Genomic DNA, 19193 nt, shown 5'->3' with positions numbered 1-19193 from the left:
AGAATATTTTTCTTCACAACGATCCACCCACCGACCACTTTAAAAGACTCTGAGAATTTTTGCCGGTGCGATAATCCATTCCATACAGATAGATATGGGCAGTTGAATGAGGGGTGGTTTTCGCCCCAAACCATCTAGTGGAAAAACACCAAAACACATCAAACCCGTCAATGGCGGTGTGGGCTTTGGAGAAAAAAAACACGTCAACCACATCAATGGCAGAGAATGATTTATGGCCATAGACGATTCTACAAATGTCTTCTAAATCCTAACAGTTTTCAGAAAAACTCAGGGTTACGGATGTAACCCCGGTTTCTTTAGAATTCGGAGTAACATACTCACTATGGGATATCAGCGCCCCCTGGCGTGATGCAGAGCTACATACCATAAACTCCCGGGCCATTCATTGGCTGAGAAGGGTATGTCACGTGTCCGGTAAACCGGAAGAGGTATAAAACCTCTTGCGTGACGTGGCTCATCCTCTTTAACACGCTTCCTGCATGCAGATGCACACAAACAGGGGTGTTAGGTGAGTATGTTACTCGGAATTCTAAAGAAACCGGGGTTACATCCGTAACCCTGAGTTTCTTGTCTAATTCTCCGTAACATACTCACTATGGGATGCATAAACCCCCCTGGGCTTATAGCCATACCGAATCTCAGGTCCGCACGCCCCCTAGCCATAAGGCCCCGTCCCCCTGGACGTGACCTTCGGCCTCACGGGCGCCCCAGCCCTCCGGGCCAGGGTGCGGTATATGACGTTAATAAAAGGACCCTGACAGACCAAGTCTGCCTTATTCAACTAATGGACAGACACAAGTCTGTCCCCTAAGTGAAAACAAGGAAACAGGGCCCTCCTCCCCTGGGAACCCACCACAGGTGGTCCCGAGGGGACTTAAGAGAAGGAAGGTAGGGGACACAACACCGTTCCTTAAGTGAAACAAGGAAACAGGGGCCCTTCCCCCCTGGAGACCTACCACAGGTGGTCCCGAGGGGACTTCAAGAGAAGGAAGATAGGGAAGAGAAAAAAGGCAGGTTAAAACCAAAACCAGCCTAGCTCCCCCCATTCTAACTAGAGACAGCCGCCACCCCTAGGACAGCATGCGCCACTGACGCTGCTGCCACGTCCAGGCTATAGAAAGCCGCAAACGTTGAAGGTGACGACCAGTTTGCGGCCGCACACACTTCCTGGACCGAAACCCCCCTGGAGAGGGCCCAGGAAGCAGCCACGCCCCTAGTAGAATGAGCCTTCAGTCCTTCTGGAACTGGAACGCCACCACTGACGTAGGCCAGCCTAATGGCATCCAAAATCCATCTAGAAAGCGTCGCCTTAGCCACTGCCTTCCTCTGACCACCCGGGCCGAAGGAGACAAACAGCTGCGACGACGATCGGCCGGCCACCGTCTTCTGGTAGTAGAGCCTCAAAGCCCTTACCGGGCAAAGACAGTGTAGCCGCCTATCCTCCGCTGAAGCGAAAGGTGGCGGATGAAAAGCTACCAGCTCAACCGGCGTCTGGGTGACCACCCCGTTCTTGGGGACAAACGCCAAGTTTGGCTTAAGCAAAACCCTACTGTCGTCACCCACGAACCTCATACACTCCGAACTCACCGAGAGCGCATGTATGTCGCTGACCCGTTTGGCTGTAGTCAGGGCAACCAAAAGAACCGTTTTGAGGCTGACGATCCTCAGATCCGCTGACTCCAAAGGCTCGAACGGTGGGAGGCAAAGCGCCCCCAGCACCACCGTCAGGTCCCAAGCCGGGAACAGAGCCCTAGAGACCGGCCTGGCCCGCCTGGCGCCGTTCATGAACCCCCGCACCATCGGGTGTTGGCCAACCGTCATGCCATCGAAACCTTCGTGACACGCGGAAATGGCCGCCTGATACACCTTAATCGTCAAGAAAGCCAGACCCTGCCTCAATTTTTCCTGTAGGAACATGAGGACGCTGCGTACCGGGGCCCGAAAGGCCTCAACCGGCGGTGACTGACTCAGACACCATGCCACGAACAGGTTCCACCTGTCGTCGTACGCGGACCTCGTGGAAAGGGCCCTTGCCCCCTGGATGGTGGCCACCACGTCAGGGGGCAGGCCATACGAAGTCAAAGTCTGCCTCTCACGGGCCAAACCCACAGGCCTAGGTCCTGAGGTCTCTCGTGGAAGATGTCGACCCCTCCCTGCCGTAGTAGGTCCCTGTACAGCGGGAGGGGCCAAGGCTCGGCGTAGAGGAGAGGTGTTATCTCCGACCTCCACACGCCCCATGCTGGAGCCACTAGCAGCACTGACCGACCCTGAAGTCTCACCCTCTCCAGTGTTGAGGGGATCAGGTCCAGTGGCGGGAACGCATACAGCAGTTCGTCCGGCCAGTCGTGGGCTAGTGCGTCCATGCCCAGTGAACGGTCCCCCACCCTCACCGAGAAAAAGCGAGAACACTTCGCGTTCTCCTCGGAGGCAAACAAATCGACCTGCGCCCGGCCAAACCTGGCCCAGATCAGGTCCGCCACCGACGGCTTGAGGGACCAGTCCTCGTACCGGGGTTCGCCCCTGGACAGTAAGTCCGCCCCGCTGTTCAGGAGACCCGGCACATGTGAAGCTCGAATCGACGCGAGATGCGAATCGCACCAACGCGTCAGTCTGCACGCCAGGCTGTCCAACACTTGGGAGCGCAAGCCCCCCTGCCTGTTGATATAGCACATGGTCGTGGTGTTGTCCGTCCTGATAGCGACGTGACAACCGCGGATGCGAGCCTCGAAATGTTTGAGGGCGAGAAAAACCGCCATCAGTTCCAGATAGTTGATGTGAGCCTCCCGTAGACTGGAGTCCCACACCCCTCTGGCCGAGCGTCCTTCGTGGACGGCCCCCCATCCCGTCAGGCTGGCGTCCGTGGTGATAACCATCCGTGACGTCACAACCCCCACACTGACCCCCTCGGTCAGAAAGGGCGCCTGTGACCATGGTCTGAGAGCCTCCACGCACCGTGGAGGCACCACCACTTTCCGCGAACCCATAGTGGATGGGATCCCTAGCGCCAACATCCACCGCTGGAAAGGTCTCATGTAGAGTCTGCCTAGGCGGACCAGGTGTATGGCTGAGGCCATGAGACCCGCCGCCCGCATACACAGTCTGTAACTGACTGGACGCCCCACGTGGAAAGATCTCACACACGCCAAAAAGCTGTCTACCCTGTCCTGGGATAGGCGCGCCATGAGCGTGTTCGAGTCCAGCAGGATCCCTAAGAAGGTGGTCCGCTGAGACGGAACCAGTACGCTCTTTTTGGCGTTGATCATGAAACCTAGGGACGTCAGGTGAGCGACCGCCACGCGCGTGTGTCGCATCACCTCCTCTCTCGAGCCCGCCGCCAGGAGCCAGTCGTCTATGTAAGTGGACAACCGGATCCCCTGCCTCCTCAGTGGAGCCACGGCTGCGTCCGTGCATTTCACGAACACCCTGGGGCTGAGAGACATTCCAAACGGGAGGACATTGTACTCGTACACCCTCCCCTCGAACCCGAAGCGCAGGAACTTCCTGTGCGGTGGGTAGATTGGAATGTGAAAATAAGCATCCTTGAGATCGATACTCGTCCACCAGTCCCCAAGACGCACGGTGCGTAAAAGCGCAGCGGTTGTCAGCATCCGAAAATGGAAAACCGTGAGGTATTTGTTGAGACCCTTCAGGTTCAGAATGGGTCGCACCCCCCCCCCTTCTTTGCCACCAGAAAATATTTCGAATAGAAACCCAGTCGGTTCTGGTTCGGAAGTAATTCCGTGACAGCGCCTTTGCTCAAAAGGGAGGCAACCTCCTCCCTCAGAGTACTGGCCGCTGGACCTGTGGCCTTGGAAAACAACACTTTGTCCGTCATTGGGGGTTTTCTGGAAAATTGCAACCTGTAACCCTTCTGTATTGTGCGTAATACCCAAGGATTTGGCTTGCAAATCTTCCATTCCTCCACACATCGAGCGAGCGCTCCCACTCTCGAGCGACGCTCCCACTCTCCGAGCGGCCGGTGACGTCACCGGCCGCTCGGAGAGTGGGAGCGTCGCTATGGGGACGGTTGCCATGGGGAGCAGTGACGCTGTTGCTACCGCCGCCGGCGGTGCTAACCCTGAGGTGACTGACGTCAACATCCGGTTTGTCCGCTCGCGCCGGCTGCCTGTTTCCATGGAAAAAGGGGGCAAGTGTCCCTCCAAGATGGCGGGGACCGAGGTCCGCCTTTTCTGAGCCAAGTACTTCCGGTTCACAGTGACGTGCTGCTGCAACCTGGGAGACGGAAGCCTGTGAGGCGACAAAACCCTCCTCCCCGTAAGGGATGCGTTGTCGCCCGTTACAAGCGAACGTGGCCCGCCCATCGTGACGCGATGCGAGAGAGGGGGCATCTGTCCCTCCAAAATGGCGGAGACAGAGGCCCGCTCCGTCTGACTCAAAGACTTCCGGTCCACAGTGGCGTTTCGCTGCATCCTGTGAGACGGAAGCCTGTGAGGCGAAAGGCAAAACCGACGTGACCCTGTTCCACTGGCGCTTTGGCGCCCTCTTGTGGACAAAGGCGGCGCCGGTTTGTTTAATACCTTTCCGATTACCTTCATATGACCCAAAACATGCACAGATGTTGTCCGAACAATGCCTGGAACACCGGGGTTCGGGTGTTCCCGGCCTTGTGGGCTCATGGAATGATGGTATCGACTTAATGCATTTACAGAGTGTATCCCAGCAGTGTCTGGAGCCCCGGCAAACGGGGGCCCCAGGCACTTTGGGCTTATGGGAAGACGACATAGATTTAATGCATGCACATGGGGACCCCCAGCAATGCCTGGAGCCCCGGAAATCGGGGGCCCCAGGCCTTGTTGGCCCATACAGTAAGGGCGCTGGAACAGAGGGGCCCGCGAGACGGGGACCCCTCTGCTCCAAGGCCCTATGCCATGTGAAAGAACGAGACTGTTTGTAACATTCGGTGCATTTATTTTCTTTTGCAGAGAAAAAGGCGGTACATACAGGGCACTTTTCACTGAAACATTGCGCTGTACTACTAAAACGTCCACATTCTGCACACATAAATCGTCCACACTCTGAACACAACAAAGTTTCTTGGCACTCGTGGAGCCGTCCTCGACTCTGTCCAACGAGGCCTGAAAAGCCACGGTCCTCTTCCCCAACACGAACGGCGGAACAGCGGGCTGAGCCGGTCTGTGCACCGGCGAGACAATGTCACTTACCCCGCCCGCCACGAGGCTTCCCTCCTGTGTTGCGACGTGGAGGTCGGCTGGAGCTTCCTACGGTGTTTGTGTTGGTAGAGGCGGGTGGCTGGCGGGGGGAAGCCCTGCCACGATTGCCCGCGTTGCTCTGCGGTCTGTCCCGCGAGCTCGCCTGGGCTGAAGAGGAGCGGGAAGTGTTGGACCCTCGGCGAGAGGAGGAGGAACGACCTCTGCCCGCGGGCCTCTCGTTGCGGGGTCTCGCAGACGGAGGAGGGGCTGGCTCCAGAACCCCCGCCGCGGCTTCCCTCTGGGCCTTTCGTGAGTCGGTGGAGACTCGGAGGAACTCCGACGCTCCAGCGAAGAGGTTGTCTGGCTTCAGCGGGAGCGCCATGACGCTTTTCTTTGCGTCCACCACCTCGTGACGGAAGACGGCCAGACCGAGCCAACGAGCCCTCTCAATCGCCGCGCTGTCCGCCATGGCCTTCCCCACCCAGGCTGTGGCGTGACGAGTGACCTTAATGGTCAGTTGCTGAAGGGCCTCCAGCTCCTCAGCGTCGTCGCCCCACGCCTCTTGTAGCTCACCTAGCCGCTTAGCTGTCGAGCCCTGGAGAATGGCGACCATGTTCAGCGCGCGCGCCGCCAGCGCTGCTGACTTGTACGCCTTCTTCACCGCCACAGATATCGCCTTTTCCTGGGGATCGGTGAAGTGCGGTTCGGGAGTAAGGGCCACTGGATGACGCTGGTCCATGATGCCCTGGGCCAGGACGGCATCCATGGGGGGACAGGCGATGAGCCCCCACTTCGGCGCGTCCACCACCTCGAGGGGGAAACCCAGCCGATGCGGCTCGGAATGGACCTCCCAGGTGGACATGAGGGCGTTGGCGAAGCCCAGCGCGGCCGGGACTTTCTTGGACCTCTGCGCGCGCGGATCCTGGGGAGCCAAGCCCTGGTACTCGTCCTCTTGCCCGGTGGAGGATGCACGCTCCTCCATCGGGCGAATGAGACCACATCTGAGCAAGGCTCTGTCGATGATAGCCGAGACCGGCTCGTCGCGCCTCGCAGGATCGGATTCCAGCTCCTGGGCGTCCGGCCAGCTGGGCCCCAGCTGACCGCCAGAAGCCCCGAGGTCGTCGTCCTGACGAGGGCTGGATGCGGCTGCTCCGGCAGCCCCCTGGAACGACAGTATCTCACCCTCCTCCGCCCCCTCGTCCATGCTGTGGGCGCTGGCGTCGTCGGAGACGTCGCTGAACGAAGGCGAAGCCCCGCTGTCACGGTACTCCTGCTGCGGCCTCGGAGAGAGCGGCTGGGAAGAGGGGGATGTAGCGCCGCTAGCTAGCTGCACCCGGGTGGACCCCCCGGTCACAGCTGCGGCGGCCGGTGGAGTGCTGCGCGGCACAGAGGGTGTAGCAGACTGGAGCTGCTGCGACGGCGCACTCAGGTGTTGCTGCGAGCGGTTGCTGCTGGGACCGCCCGCAGCTGGAGGGCCCATTGTGGGATGAGGACGCACGTGGTGGGCGCCACCACCCACGGTACCTGGGCCGGTGTCCATGCGGGCTGGATCCGCTACGGTGCTGCCGCCTGGGGCCAGTTCGTCGGCCCTGTCCAGACGGCGCTGGATGCGACGCCTGGAGAACCGGGCGCAGTCGTCGCAACCTCCTGGAGCACCACGGAAGTGCTTCGCCTCGTAGGCATGTCGTCGCCCGAGGCAGGAGATGCAAAACCCGTGAGGGTCGTCCGCGGCGATCAGCAAGCGGCACCGTGGCGCCAGCCCGCACGAACGTGGAGCCTCCATGGAGCTAACCTACTAGCCTTTAGCCGGCCGGCTAAACACGAGGAAAGCAAAGGAGGAAAACTTGATTTCAGATAGAAAGAAAAGATAAGAGAGCCGCGGGAGCGGAAAGAATATAAACCTTTTTTTTTTTTTGCAGTAGAGGAAAACCCGTGGGTCAGTACAAGTACCACCCGAGTGGGCTAAAGCTGGTTTCGGTCTAATTCACAAAGTTAGCAAGTTTGGTCTTTGAGGTATGTCTCGTAGCTGTAGCATCTGCCATGCAGAGAAGCGAAAGAGGATGAGCCACGTCACGCAAGAGGTTTTATACCTCTTCCGGTTTACCGGACACGTGACATACCCTTCTCAGCCAATGAATGGCCCGGGAGTTTATGGTATGTAGCTCTGCATCACGCCAGGGGGCGCTGATATCCCATAGTGAGTATGTTACGGAGAATTAGACAAGAAACCTATGTTGCTATATGTCGTTGATGGCGGGCAGAAACCTCCTATCTCCATGTTTTAACTTTTTGTGTTTTTTTCCTAAATTAACGCCGTACTTGATCATACTACAGCGTCCCACACAAAAGCATCGAGAGTAGCAGATCCACAAGCTCCAAACATTTTTGAGCTTGTAGATCTGCTACCTTTGATGCTTTTGAATTTGAATCCTGAAAAGTAACTGTTTTGGACGTATGAGTTTTCCGTTTCCACCCGACACAGACGATATAGATAAAATCTAAAATGACACAAATGCTTTCCCGGTTTTAATGGGTTAATGACAATGCAAAGCATATTTGCATTTGATCAAAATGTGACACTCACACAGTCATACATTAGCTCTGCACAATAGTACATGTTCCAGAAGAACACAATTTTATGTTGTTCAAATGTGTCATTCAAACCAATGGGTTACACCTACTGTATTCTTCGTTGACGATAACAATGTAAATTGGGCTATAGTAGTAGTCTCCCTTTGTATTTTTGCCCAATTTTGTTCTTGTAACAATACAGCAAAAGCTGCTACATATTGTGGTTCATATTCAGCTATGCAGCTGCACGGAGATTGTGGGAAGTTTATTTCCTTTTCCACCCAATTAATCAATTTAATCATTATCCACAGTCACTCGGTTAATGATTACTGTGCACATTAACAGGAAGTAAATGGTGTGTATGTTTTTGCATGTCTGCGTTTGTGCATAGGTGGGTGTTTGTGTGTGTGTGTGTGTGTGTGTGTGTGTGTGTGTGCGTGTGCGTGTGTGCGAGGGAGGTTTGACGAGTGTGTCTCCACGCGTGTTTCTCCACATGCATAATGTCTGCATGCATCTCGACTGACCGTTGAAGGATGCTTGAGCTGCAACAAACTTTAATAATTAGCAGAAGCAGTTAGTCACAAGCGACGGGAGAGTATTACACACAGTCATCAGCTTAACTACATTATTTGAGAAGTGATGTAGAGCCTAGAAGTCTCATTGACTTACACATTAGCATTAGCACAAGCATAAAAACCTGCCTTTGTGAGCGATTCAGCATTCCTGCAACGGCAAAATGAGTTTCACTCTGGGACATAATGTGGAAGGGAGATGGACGAGAAAGGTATGAGGAAGGGACAAATTATAATGAAATGAAGAGGAGAAATAAAGGAGGGAGGGTAGGAAGGAATGAAGGGACTAGGGAAGGGAGACCAGAATGAAAGAAGGAAGGGAAATGTTCCTCCAAAAACAATCAAATTAGGGAGGGAAGGAAAAGAAACAATAAAATAAACGAATGAAGTAAATTTGCCAAAACAGGGAAGAGAGGAAGAAAAGAAACCAGAGAAGTCAGATTTTGAGTGGTTTGTGGTTGAATACAGAAATTATCTACCAGAGCTCAACCGTGTGTGTGTGTGTGTGTGTGTGTGTGTGTGTGTGTGTGTGTGTGTGTGTGTGTGTGTGTGTGTGTGTGTGTGTGTGTGTGTGTGTGTGTGTGTGTGTGTGTGTGTGTGTGTGTGTGTGTGTGTGTGTGTGTGTGTGTGTGTGTGTGTGTGTGTGTGTGTGTGTGTGTGTGTGTGTGTGCGTGCGTGCGTGCGTGCGTGCGTGCGTGCGTGCGCGCGAGAGAGGTTTGACGAGTATAAAGTCTCTAGGCCAAGAACGAGATGGATCTGGTAATGTATCCATAGCAACAAGGGCCTTTAATCCCATTACTATTTCCTCTGCGTGTTTAATTATGAGCTCAGGGACTGGGGCCCCCTAAAGGCAGCATAATGAACTGCGGTGTGCACCAGTGGCTCCGGTTAAATTGCTGTGGGAAGGGTCGGGTGGAGGGAGCTAATGAGCACATGGATTAACAGCTCCCAGCCAGGCCGTCACAGCAATCACTGCACAATGGAGCGCGCACACACACAAACAATCACACACACACACACACACACACACACACACACACACACACACACACACACACACACACACACACAGAGAGAAAGACACACACACACACACACACACACACACAGAGACACACATTTGTGTGCTCACATATGGACACTCAGACACACACATGAGAATAATGCCAAACACAAGGAAGGCAGAAAGGAACCTGCTGACACTACACAGTAAAATCCTCTCTCTCACACACACACACACACACACACACACACGCTCCGCACACACACAACTCTCCAACAAGATTACAGCAAAATACCACCACTGCTTGATGAAAAATGGTGAGACACATTCCCAGTTCCATAGATATAAAAAGTGGATGGGCAGAAAGGGGAGGAGAGGATAACAATGGGGGAGCCCCTGTGTACATAACATCAGGAGATAAAAATAGAGACAGAGAGATGCTGAAATAATAAATAACTGAGAGTAACTGTCTGGAAACAGCAGAGGGCAACATGGAAACTAATATGTTCCGTCCGTCAGACAAAATGAGACAGACAGCAGGGAGAAAGCGAAATGTTAAAGGGGCCTTGAAGTGCTTGTGATTTGTGTTCGAACAGTGTATTTTTGTTGGGAATTTGAAGCAATTGAAGCAGATGGAGAGCAAGATTTGACAAGGAGAGTGTTGCCGATGGAAAGAATGGAGTGTGTCCTTCTCTCCATTCTCCACCCTCCATTTCCTCACCGCCGTGTTTGTTTTGTGCGTTTGTTTGTTTTTGTGTGTGTCTTGACGCTGTTCTGCATATTTATTCAGGCTGATGCAAATGCCAGGGGAATCTTAAGCGTTCACCTGACCTGCAGCCCACATCATAGGGGTGGGCAGAGACAATTTATTGGCAGCACCGTAATGACAGCCTGGCAGAGGCGAGCAGGGTTGCAAAGGTCTGCCTGGACTGATAAGAAAGAGAGAGGTACAGAGAGAGAGAGAGAGAGAGAGAGAGAGCGGTATAGCAAGCCGAGAGATAGTGGGACGGGGAGGGAAAGGCACCCGGATAAACGGAGAGGCCAGGAAAAGCCAACTCTGAGGGATATATGGAGGAGGAGAACATGATGCCTAATTTATTCTCTGTCATTATGACACATGTTGGAAGTATCCGCTCTACAAGCTCATAACGTGTCGCATCGCAACTCGATCAGCTATTTCGGCACACAACAGTGTCGCACGATGAAGTATAAATCAGGCTTAAGTGATGAATGAGAATCAAAAAGACATACTGTAGAGGTGGAGAAAGGCAGAGAGAGAGAAAGAGAGAGAACTCTTTTGCCGGCAGGATATTCTGTAAGGATAAAGAAGCTGTTTTGGCTCTCTCCCTCTTACTCATGTTACTCATGCGTTTTTGATCTTTCACTCCCCTGCACACTTTTATTTCCTCTCCTCTATTCAATCTTCCAACTATATACTAAGCCGAGGTTTACTATTCCCCACAGCTATCTAGCACGACACGCATCTCCCCTCTCTGTCTCTACGCCCCGCTCTTTCTCTATTCACTAATTGAATGTTTCATGAAAAAGTTATTTCTTAGGAAAGGTATACAGTATACTTCATTCCATACTAAGTCGTTTTTAATTGCACTGAATGCTTAACTACTAGTATAACCGTAAAGCCGCTATTGAGTTCCTTTGAGTAGAAAAGGCACATGTGTTCCATTTGTTTGTTTGTTCATTGTACTCACAGATGAAAGCAGGTTAATTCAGTCCGCATTCTTCTTTTTTCCTGTCCTTTTTTTTCTGTGGGATGCCGCCAGGCACCCCCTGGGTCCCCTGTATCCTCTTCACATGGGAATCCTGAGTTCACCTACTCTCTCACTTTGAACCTCAAAGATAGCGTGGTGTGGCGAATGGGTTGAAAGTATTTTCCATTTCATGCCTCTCTCCACAAAGTATGTCGAGGTGTGAAGGGGCGAACTGGGTTCAGGACCCTGCGGCTGAATCGTTGGAAATAACAAAAAGGAAAAGGCCACTCGTCAGTTGGAGGGTCCTGGAAAAAAGTGTGGGGGGGGTCATCTTGGCTATTTCTATGCATGCACATAGTTGAGAATTTAACACCTATGTGACCTCTTGTCCAGACCTCTCTCCAACAGCTGTGATACCTCTTCAGATACCCGCCTGAATTATTGAATGCACAGCAGGACAGGGCCCGATCGCTGCCAGCCACTATGACAGATAGACAGATGGTGTTTCTATTTAATGATTGACCTGTCGTCGCTCCTAGCGATTTGAATCCCATTTCCCCCCTCCCATCCATTTCACAAACCCGCGCCCTGGATTTGTGAAAAGTCATTTCATAACCAGGTGCGAGTCCAACACCACTCTCGCCGACTTCTACTGTAAAAGCCTGTCCCTTATGTAACGAGATGGATTTGAATACATTTCCTATGCTAAACAAGTTGGCATGTTCACCTGTGTCTGAGTTATTACCGGGGAGGAGTAGCAAGTGTCAGACAGTCATATCAATTTTGATGGGCCGTGTGCCTGTCACAATCCTCGGCTTACCCTGAAATCTGGACATGAACACGGTGTGAGTGGAAGGGAGGGATGGATGGTCTGAAGAAAGGGTTTACAGGATGCGTGGAACAGTGGAAAATCTGGAAAATTCCAGAGAGATAACAAACAACTAGAGGGAGTGAGGCATGCAACATTTTGTAGGAGGAGGAAGGAGAAGAGGAGCAGAAAACATTTGTTTTATGTACTTGCAGGGTGCCTTTGAGAGGATGAGATTAGACGGTTGTTTGGAGTTGTATTTTTTTTTGTTCTTTTGGAAAGATTACACTCAATTGATTTGATGCACAGCTTTGTTCCTACAGTACCCATCTCCAGTGTCTTTTTCGGTGGTACATAGGGAGAGCCTATGTGAATGTTGTTATTGGGTGAGATTTTAACAACTTAAACTACACGTACCCCGGTCAACAGTATACTTAGTTGATCAAGGTTCCCCAGAGCTCTATACTTGGCCCACTCCTTTTTTCCTTCTACACCAAATCTCAACGTGTTGCATTGCGATGTGTTGTGAGCTTGTAGATCTGCTATTTTCGTCAAACGTTCGCCTCAGAATAGGGACTCTAGGGTTCATGCGGTTAAGATCCAATATCAATGTTTAACTCTCTCCTAAACTAAGGAGTTATGTTACCACTCAGGATTTGACTGTACAAATTCTATTTCATTCACATTCCTAAAACTACACCAGATGTTCCAAGTCATTTTAAATCCTTCTGCCAAAGAATCCCAGTAACTGCTGAAATACCTGGCTCATTGATAACCTAAACATACATGACTTATTTATTAGTTATAAAGGTTTTCCAACAGCGCCAATGTCATCTTGTCAGAACACACATGAAATAAAATATTATTTCATGAGTAATTCATTGCACAAACTGGCCCTGTGCTGCAATGCTTGTTTTGTTGGAAGTCCAAGAAGATTTACAACATTTTGTGGCATTTAGCTGGTATTCTAATCCAAATTGATTTGCAGTACATAGAGTAAGCATTGAGAGTGAGAAATAATTCAACCTATGACCTTTCCATTATAGGACAGGAGGCCAGGCCACAATACAGGTGTGAGGCCAACACCACTTTTCAGAGAAAGGTTAACTCAAAATACTGTAAGTTAGATGGCCCTATCAGTCACTTATCCCTATAATATAATATTAAGCAGTATTCAGCTGTAATTGTTCTGTCTTTTCAGTCAAGTGATATGATACCCATGGAATTTGTCCATATTGATGTTCTCCCTAACAGTGTGTTCATTACTCATTAGCAGCAGTCATACTGCTGCTGTCAAATCAATGAGACCTTTTCACTTTGGCGAGCATGCACCCACACCAGAGCCAAAGCAAATTGCCGCTTTACACTAAAGGACTAGAAAATGTGACTAGAGCACAGACATCTGCCAGAGTGACAGTTTGTCTATATGGTGTTGCGGTGCTTCTGGTGCTATGTCCCATTTTTACCAATATATGTTCATGCCGGACTGTGAGACAGCTAATATGAGGTGATGTCTCCCTCCCTCCCTCCCAATGTGAACATTTGGCCTAATGGTGGTGCTAGAGGAAAGGCCAAAATCAGTGGGGATCATGAAGATACACAACAAATTCCATGGCAATCCAGCCAGTAGGTTTCAAGATGCCTTGTTTTGGATCAAAATGTTGCACGGACCAACAAACAGATCGACCAAATGTGCCACCTTCAGAGCCCCACTGCTAGTGGCTAAAACATGGCATAGCTAACATCAAGGCAGGCTGACAAAAGTGTAAACTATGTTTTGTTTGGTTGACTGATGAGCCGACAACCCTGAAGAAGCCTGTATGTCGAAGCCTTGGTTTGTGCTCATTATAAAAATAATATAAAATATTATAATAAAAATAAAATAGACTATATACTTCGTGTGACTTCCTTCTTTTAAACATTGACTGGCGAGCTTAAAAATAATATCATCCCAAAGCCTTGAGTGGTGTCCAGATGTGAAACCTTCTAGCATGATGAACATGTATAATACTTTACCCATCCTAACTATTAGGAGCAGTGGACGCTATTAATACAGCATCTGGGGAGCAGTTAGGGGCAAAGTGCACTTGGGACACTTCAACAAATAGACTGGGTAAGCAGAGAGTTGAACTGGCATCCTTCCGATTCCCAGACCCACTCAGATACAGTAGCTACTGTATTAGGGTCTCGTATGAGGACTTATCTTTCCAAAATGAAAGCAGGTGGTGTTCAGAATGTTTTGCCATATTTTGTTCTTAACTGGTGAAATTGTTAACAAAATGAACTCTTAACTTTGCATACACTCACCTGCGGGATGTAGTTAACATCTAATGCATTGCAGAATTTCAGTAGAGCGGTGTATGATAATGTACTGTATGTATGATTCAGTGTATGATCATGTATTATTTATGCTCTGCTGTGAGAGAGGCCATTAATAACATACTACTCTTACAGAATTAAAGTAGGGATATTATAGAGGGGAACACTTTATTTCATATAAATCATTAGTACACTACAGAGTACGGAAGATCAGACAGATAATACTTGACAATCAGGTCTTCACAAAGGAATACATCTTCAGTTAACATTATATTGGATTTATACATCAGTTTGTTGCATATTAGAAGCTGATGTGTTACTTACAATAGTTTTCTTTATATCTACCCATTTTATCTGTCTTCCCATCTTATGTTATAAATATGTGAATCACTCTATCATTCTCCACACATAACTGCTTGCCTTCAGTGTTTATGTTAAGTGTTAAACTCAATACAGTAAGTGCATTACTTTGACACTTTTACTTGTACATATTCCTAGTGCAGTTTACACTCAGTGCAGTCTTACTTTTTCACAGTGTTATGTGTATGCAGGTCAAAGTTATTGTACATTTCTTGTTCAAAGCTTTGGCAGGTTCTGAATCTGATTCTGATCTCTCTAGATTGAGGACATGCAGTGGCCCAGAGGTGAGCAGGAAATCCCCAGCTCCGTGTGCAGCCTGCCCTGCAAGACTGGTGAGAGGAAGAAGGTGGTAAAGGGCATGCCCTGTTGCTGGCACTGCGAGCCATGTGACGGCTACCAGTACCAGTATGACGAGTTCACCTGCAAGCTGTGCTCTTACAACATGAGACCCATCGCCAACCGCACTGCCTGCCAGCCCATACCCATCATCAAACTGGAGTGGCACTCACCCTGGGCGGTGATCCCGGTCTTCCTGGCCATGATTGGGATCATCGCCACCATTTTTGTCATGGCCACCTTCATACGGTACAACGACACACCCATTGTGCGGGCGTCTGGCAGGGAGCTGAGCTACGTGCTCCTAACAGGGATCTTCCTGTGCTACATCATTACGTTCCTGATGATCGCCAAGCCGGACGTGGGTGTGTGCTCCTTCCGGAGGATCTTCCTGGGTCTGGGGATGTGTATCAGCTACGCTGCTCTGCTCACCAAGACCAATCGCATCTATCGTATCTTCGAGCAGGGCAAGACGTCAGTGACGGCTCCAAGGCTAATAAGCCCCACCTCCCAGCTGGCCATCACCTCTAGCCTCATCTCGGTACAGCTGCTGGGGGTGTTCATCTGGTTCGGGGTGGACCCACCCAACACCATCATTGACTATGATGAGCAGAAAACCATCAACCCTAGCCTGGCCCGGGGGGTGTTAAAATGTGACATCACAGATCTGCAGATCATCTGTTCGCTGGGTTACAGCATCTTGTTGATGGTCACATGTACTGTGTATGCCATAAAGACTCGCGGGGTCCCGGAGAGCTTTAACGAGGCCAAGCCCATTGGATTTACCATGTACACCACCTGCATCGTGTGGCTGGCTTTCATACCAATCTTCTTTGGCACAGCACAGTCAGCGGAAAAGGTAAGAGGTTGGATGATGGATGGATGGATGGATGGATGGATGGATGGATGGATGAATGGATTAGAGAGGGAAACTCGCAATAAAATGCAAGTTTTTTTTTATGAATGTTGAACTGAACATACTGTAAATAAGGACAGTAAGAGTTTTAAACGTGATGTAAAGTGTCATGAATGAAGGACTCATCTTAAGTGCTGTCCCGTTCATTTTATACCATTTGGAGCCTTTGCAGCCTCTCATCCTCAAGCACTTACCAGCTAGCCTCGATCTCCAGACTTTTATTGTTTAGTTTTGCTAAAAAATAAAAGCCTGGAGGAACGCGTCGGTGTACCCGGTATAGGAAGTGTTTCATTTCCCCAACCAACCAGAGTGCAGTGGGCGTCGCTCGTAATGTTGTGTTAACGGGGCGGGGGTTGACGGACAGATCAGTGAACCAATGGGATCAGGCGCAGTCTCTCTGCGCCTCTATACACCCGCCCCTCTATACACGAAATCAGGAGCGTTGGTGCAGCCTACTTACCAGCTGACGTCACTTGAGTCAGTGAGGGTGCAGGGCTTGAGGGCTTAGGGCAGACATTGGAATTGGGCATGCAACACATTGTACCCTTTGAAGAGGACGTGATTGGCCTGTCCCTGAGGATGCGTCATGATACCCGAGTCATGTGTCAGGTCCCACACCGGCTTTCACAGAGAGGTCGGTCATAAGGCCATGGTTTTGGAGGTAAACATCCATATGATGCTTCAGAGCAGAGTGCCAAAAACCACCAGGATTCAAAAAACATGATCTGTCTTTAAGGCTTCTAGACAAGCCTCATCTGGCACTAGAGCATAATATAATTCCTGGCCCTGCAAAGAACAGTAATGTTTTGATAACATCAATAATAATGTAATGAGCCTGTTTTGTCTGTTCTCTTTAAAGTTGTACAATGCAGAATCACAAATAACGATTTTTAGCAACCTCTGCTGGTCACTACCGTCACTGCATACAATTTCCCTAGTCCTCGATTACCCAGAATTCCATTCGTTTTCACCGGAAGCCGGAAGCGTTTCAAAAAGCGATCTTTTAATTGTTTTATACTATCTACGGATCGTTTCTCTTAGCCAGTGGAGCATTAGTTACCATGAGCTGTGCTTTCTTTTTCTGTTCTTTTTCGATCTTCCAATCCTACATTATCTTAAAATCAGCGTGAGGTTCCTTTTTGTTAATAGCGCGGTAGTTCCTGGCCAAACAGGAAACCGTTGCGGTAGTTCCTGAGGACGTCGGCCACGACGTCATGACGTTGGCCAGGAACGTCATTTTCCCGGGAAAGTCCCCCCCGTACACGTTCAATAGAAAATATATAAATAAAAGGCTTCCGGGGGTGAAATTCACGGAGTGGGTGTTGTGAAACTTTTGCCACTCGCAAAAGATATACAATTTAACTTTAGTTTTGTTGAAAACGTTACCTAGTATTACTTTAAACTAAATAATATAACTAAACTAAATTTATATAACTAAAATATTCTATTAGAAGTGTGGTGTTTTTCTTGTTATCTTTTATGACCCTGGTTGTTGGTTGTTCTCATCATTTCATTCCCTGGTACTGATGAAGCAGTTTACAAAAAAGAAGTCAGAAGGAAGCAGTAGCTGTTATCTCCAGGTTTTAAACTGTAACCATAGGTGGTTCGGCTCTCCAGAGACACTGCACTGCTGTAGCAGGCTGGGAACAGGTCTCTAAAGCCTGCAGAAATAATATGATTAGTTTGTTTTCAACACCAACCCCGATGGCTGAAGCTCTGAACTGTTGTGCTGCAAAGAAAGTTAGAAAGAAAGTTGTGTTCTTTTTGTCACAATCGTGTGACCTTTATGTGTTTTTATGAGTAAAAAGCTGTTTTTATTCCTTGATAAAAGTGGCCTTTATGTACAGTGGAATGCACTTAGCAAGTTCCTTTTCAGAATCTTCCCCTTTCAGAAAGGGAATGACTCCTGTTCTATAACCACGGTCACCCACTCTCCTCCTCACAATATGCATATCAAAACATTATATTTTCAAATTTTAAGCTCAGAAGTAGACATATTAATAACACATTGTGACAATGAGTAGATATTGCAGTAACATTATTTTCCTCCAGCTGCTCTCAACGAGTAGCTAAAACGTCCACCGCCTGAATCCTGTAATCCGACAGATATATACGGTACCTCAGAAGGATATATTAGCTTTACCATGGCAGGAAAAGCAGATGTTATTAATGAGGTCCCCTTGAAGTGTGTGTGTCAGGTATTTAAGCCTGTTAATTCATTTGTCCCATAAATACAAGACAGGAGAGGTTTATAGAAAGGGCACTGAATCTGCTGTGAAATGCATCGTGAGAGACCTTGGAAGAGAGGGAGAGGGTGTGTGTGTGTGTGTGTGTGTGTGTGTGTGTGTGTGTGTGTGTGTGTGTGTGTGTGTGTGTGTGTGTGTGTGTGTGTGTGTGTGTGTGTGTGTGTGTGTGTGTGTGTGTGTGTGTGTGTGTGTGTGTGTGTGTGTGTGTGCGTGCGTGCGTGCGTGCGTGCGTGCTTTTGTGTGTGTGCGTGTGTGCTTTTGTGTGTGGGGGAGAGAGGTCGGGAGTGAACTGTGGTGTCATCGAAAGAAAGGGAGAGGGCAGGGAGCTGGATAGGAGGAGGAGGGATGCATGCTGTGCTAGGAGAGAAAAAAGAGAGTATAGAAGAGAGACTGACGGATGAAGAGGGAATGTAGAGATAGACACAGAGAGAGCATCGCAAGAAAAAGACAAAATATACAATGAATGAAAGAACGAGGTGAGCCATGCAGCATTGCAGATGGAAATAAAGGAGACGGAGAGATGCGAGAGAGAGAGAGAGAGAGAGAGAGAGAGAGAGAGAGAGTGAGAGTGAGAGAGCGAGAGGTGGATGTGTCCAGGTAGCTGTAGGGAGGGGTCTGGAGCTGTTAAACCTTGTAGTGCCAGAGAGAGACAGAATGACAAGGGGTAGAGAGAATTCTAAATTAGGAAGGGGGGGGGGGCTTATCTGGGGAGAGAGAAAGAGGGAGGGGGGGTAGAGAGGGAAAGGTGCGGGTGGAGAGGGAGAGAGTGTGTGTGTGTGTGTGTGTGTGTGTGTGTGTGTGTGTGTGTGGGGGTGTGTGTGTGTGTGTTTGTGTGCGAGCGTGTGCGTTTGTTCGTTCGTGTGTTGATTTGAGTACGTTTATGTTGTGTGTTGTATATACAGGTGTGTGTGTGTGTGTGTGTGTGTGTGTGTGTGTGTGTCTACACACACCCACTAAAGCCTGACGTCAGCAGGCATTCAGCAGTTGAGTGGAGCTGTGACACCATGGCCTTTTGCTGCTTGTCATTACCTACCTGCCCTGCAACGGACAGAATACAGATGAGAACGCGCGTGCACTCGCTCTCTCTCACTCACTCACGCACATTTACACATGCTCAGAAACACAGGCAAGGAAGAAGAGGAGACATGAAATTAATGTTAT

At 49.8% G+C, this 19193-nt stretch overlaps 1 protein-coding gene across 1 annotated transcript in view; it reads left to right on the top strand.

Annotated features, from left to right (window-relative positions):
- The window catches only part of grm7 (glutamate metabotropic receptor 7), a gene marked incomplete at both ends in the record, with an annotated part of 213655 nt that overhangs the window by 136162 nt on the left and 58300 nt on the right, over positions 1-19193 (top strand). Inside the window, one exon of the mRNA XM_080423728.1 lies at positions 14794-15729. Coding sequence (XP_080279854.1) covers positions 14794-15729 — 936 coding nt within the window. The remainder of the gene's footprint in view (positions 1-14793; positions 15730-19193) is intronic.

This window comes from Gymnoscopelus braueri, assembly GCF_963280865.1.
Source record: "Gymnoscopelus braueri genome assembly, chromosome: 3".
Lineage (NCBI taxonomy): Eukaryota > Metazoa > Chordata > Actinopteri > Myctophiformes > Myctophidae > Gymnoscopelus > Gymnoscopelus braueri.
The sequence above is the reverse complement of the archived record's forward strand: the minus strand, read 5'-3'. Positions and strand labels throughout refer to the sequence as shown.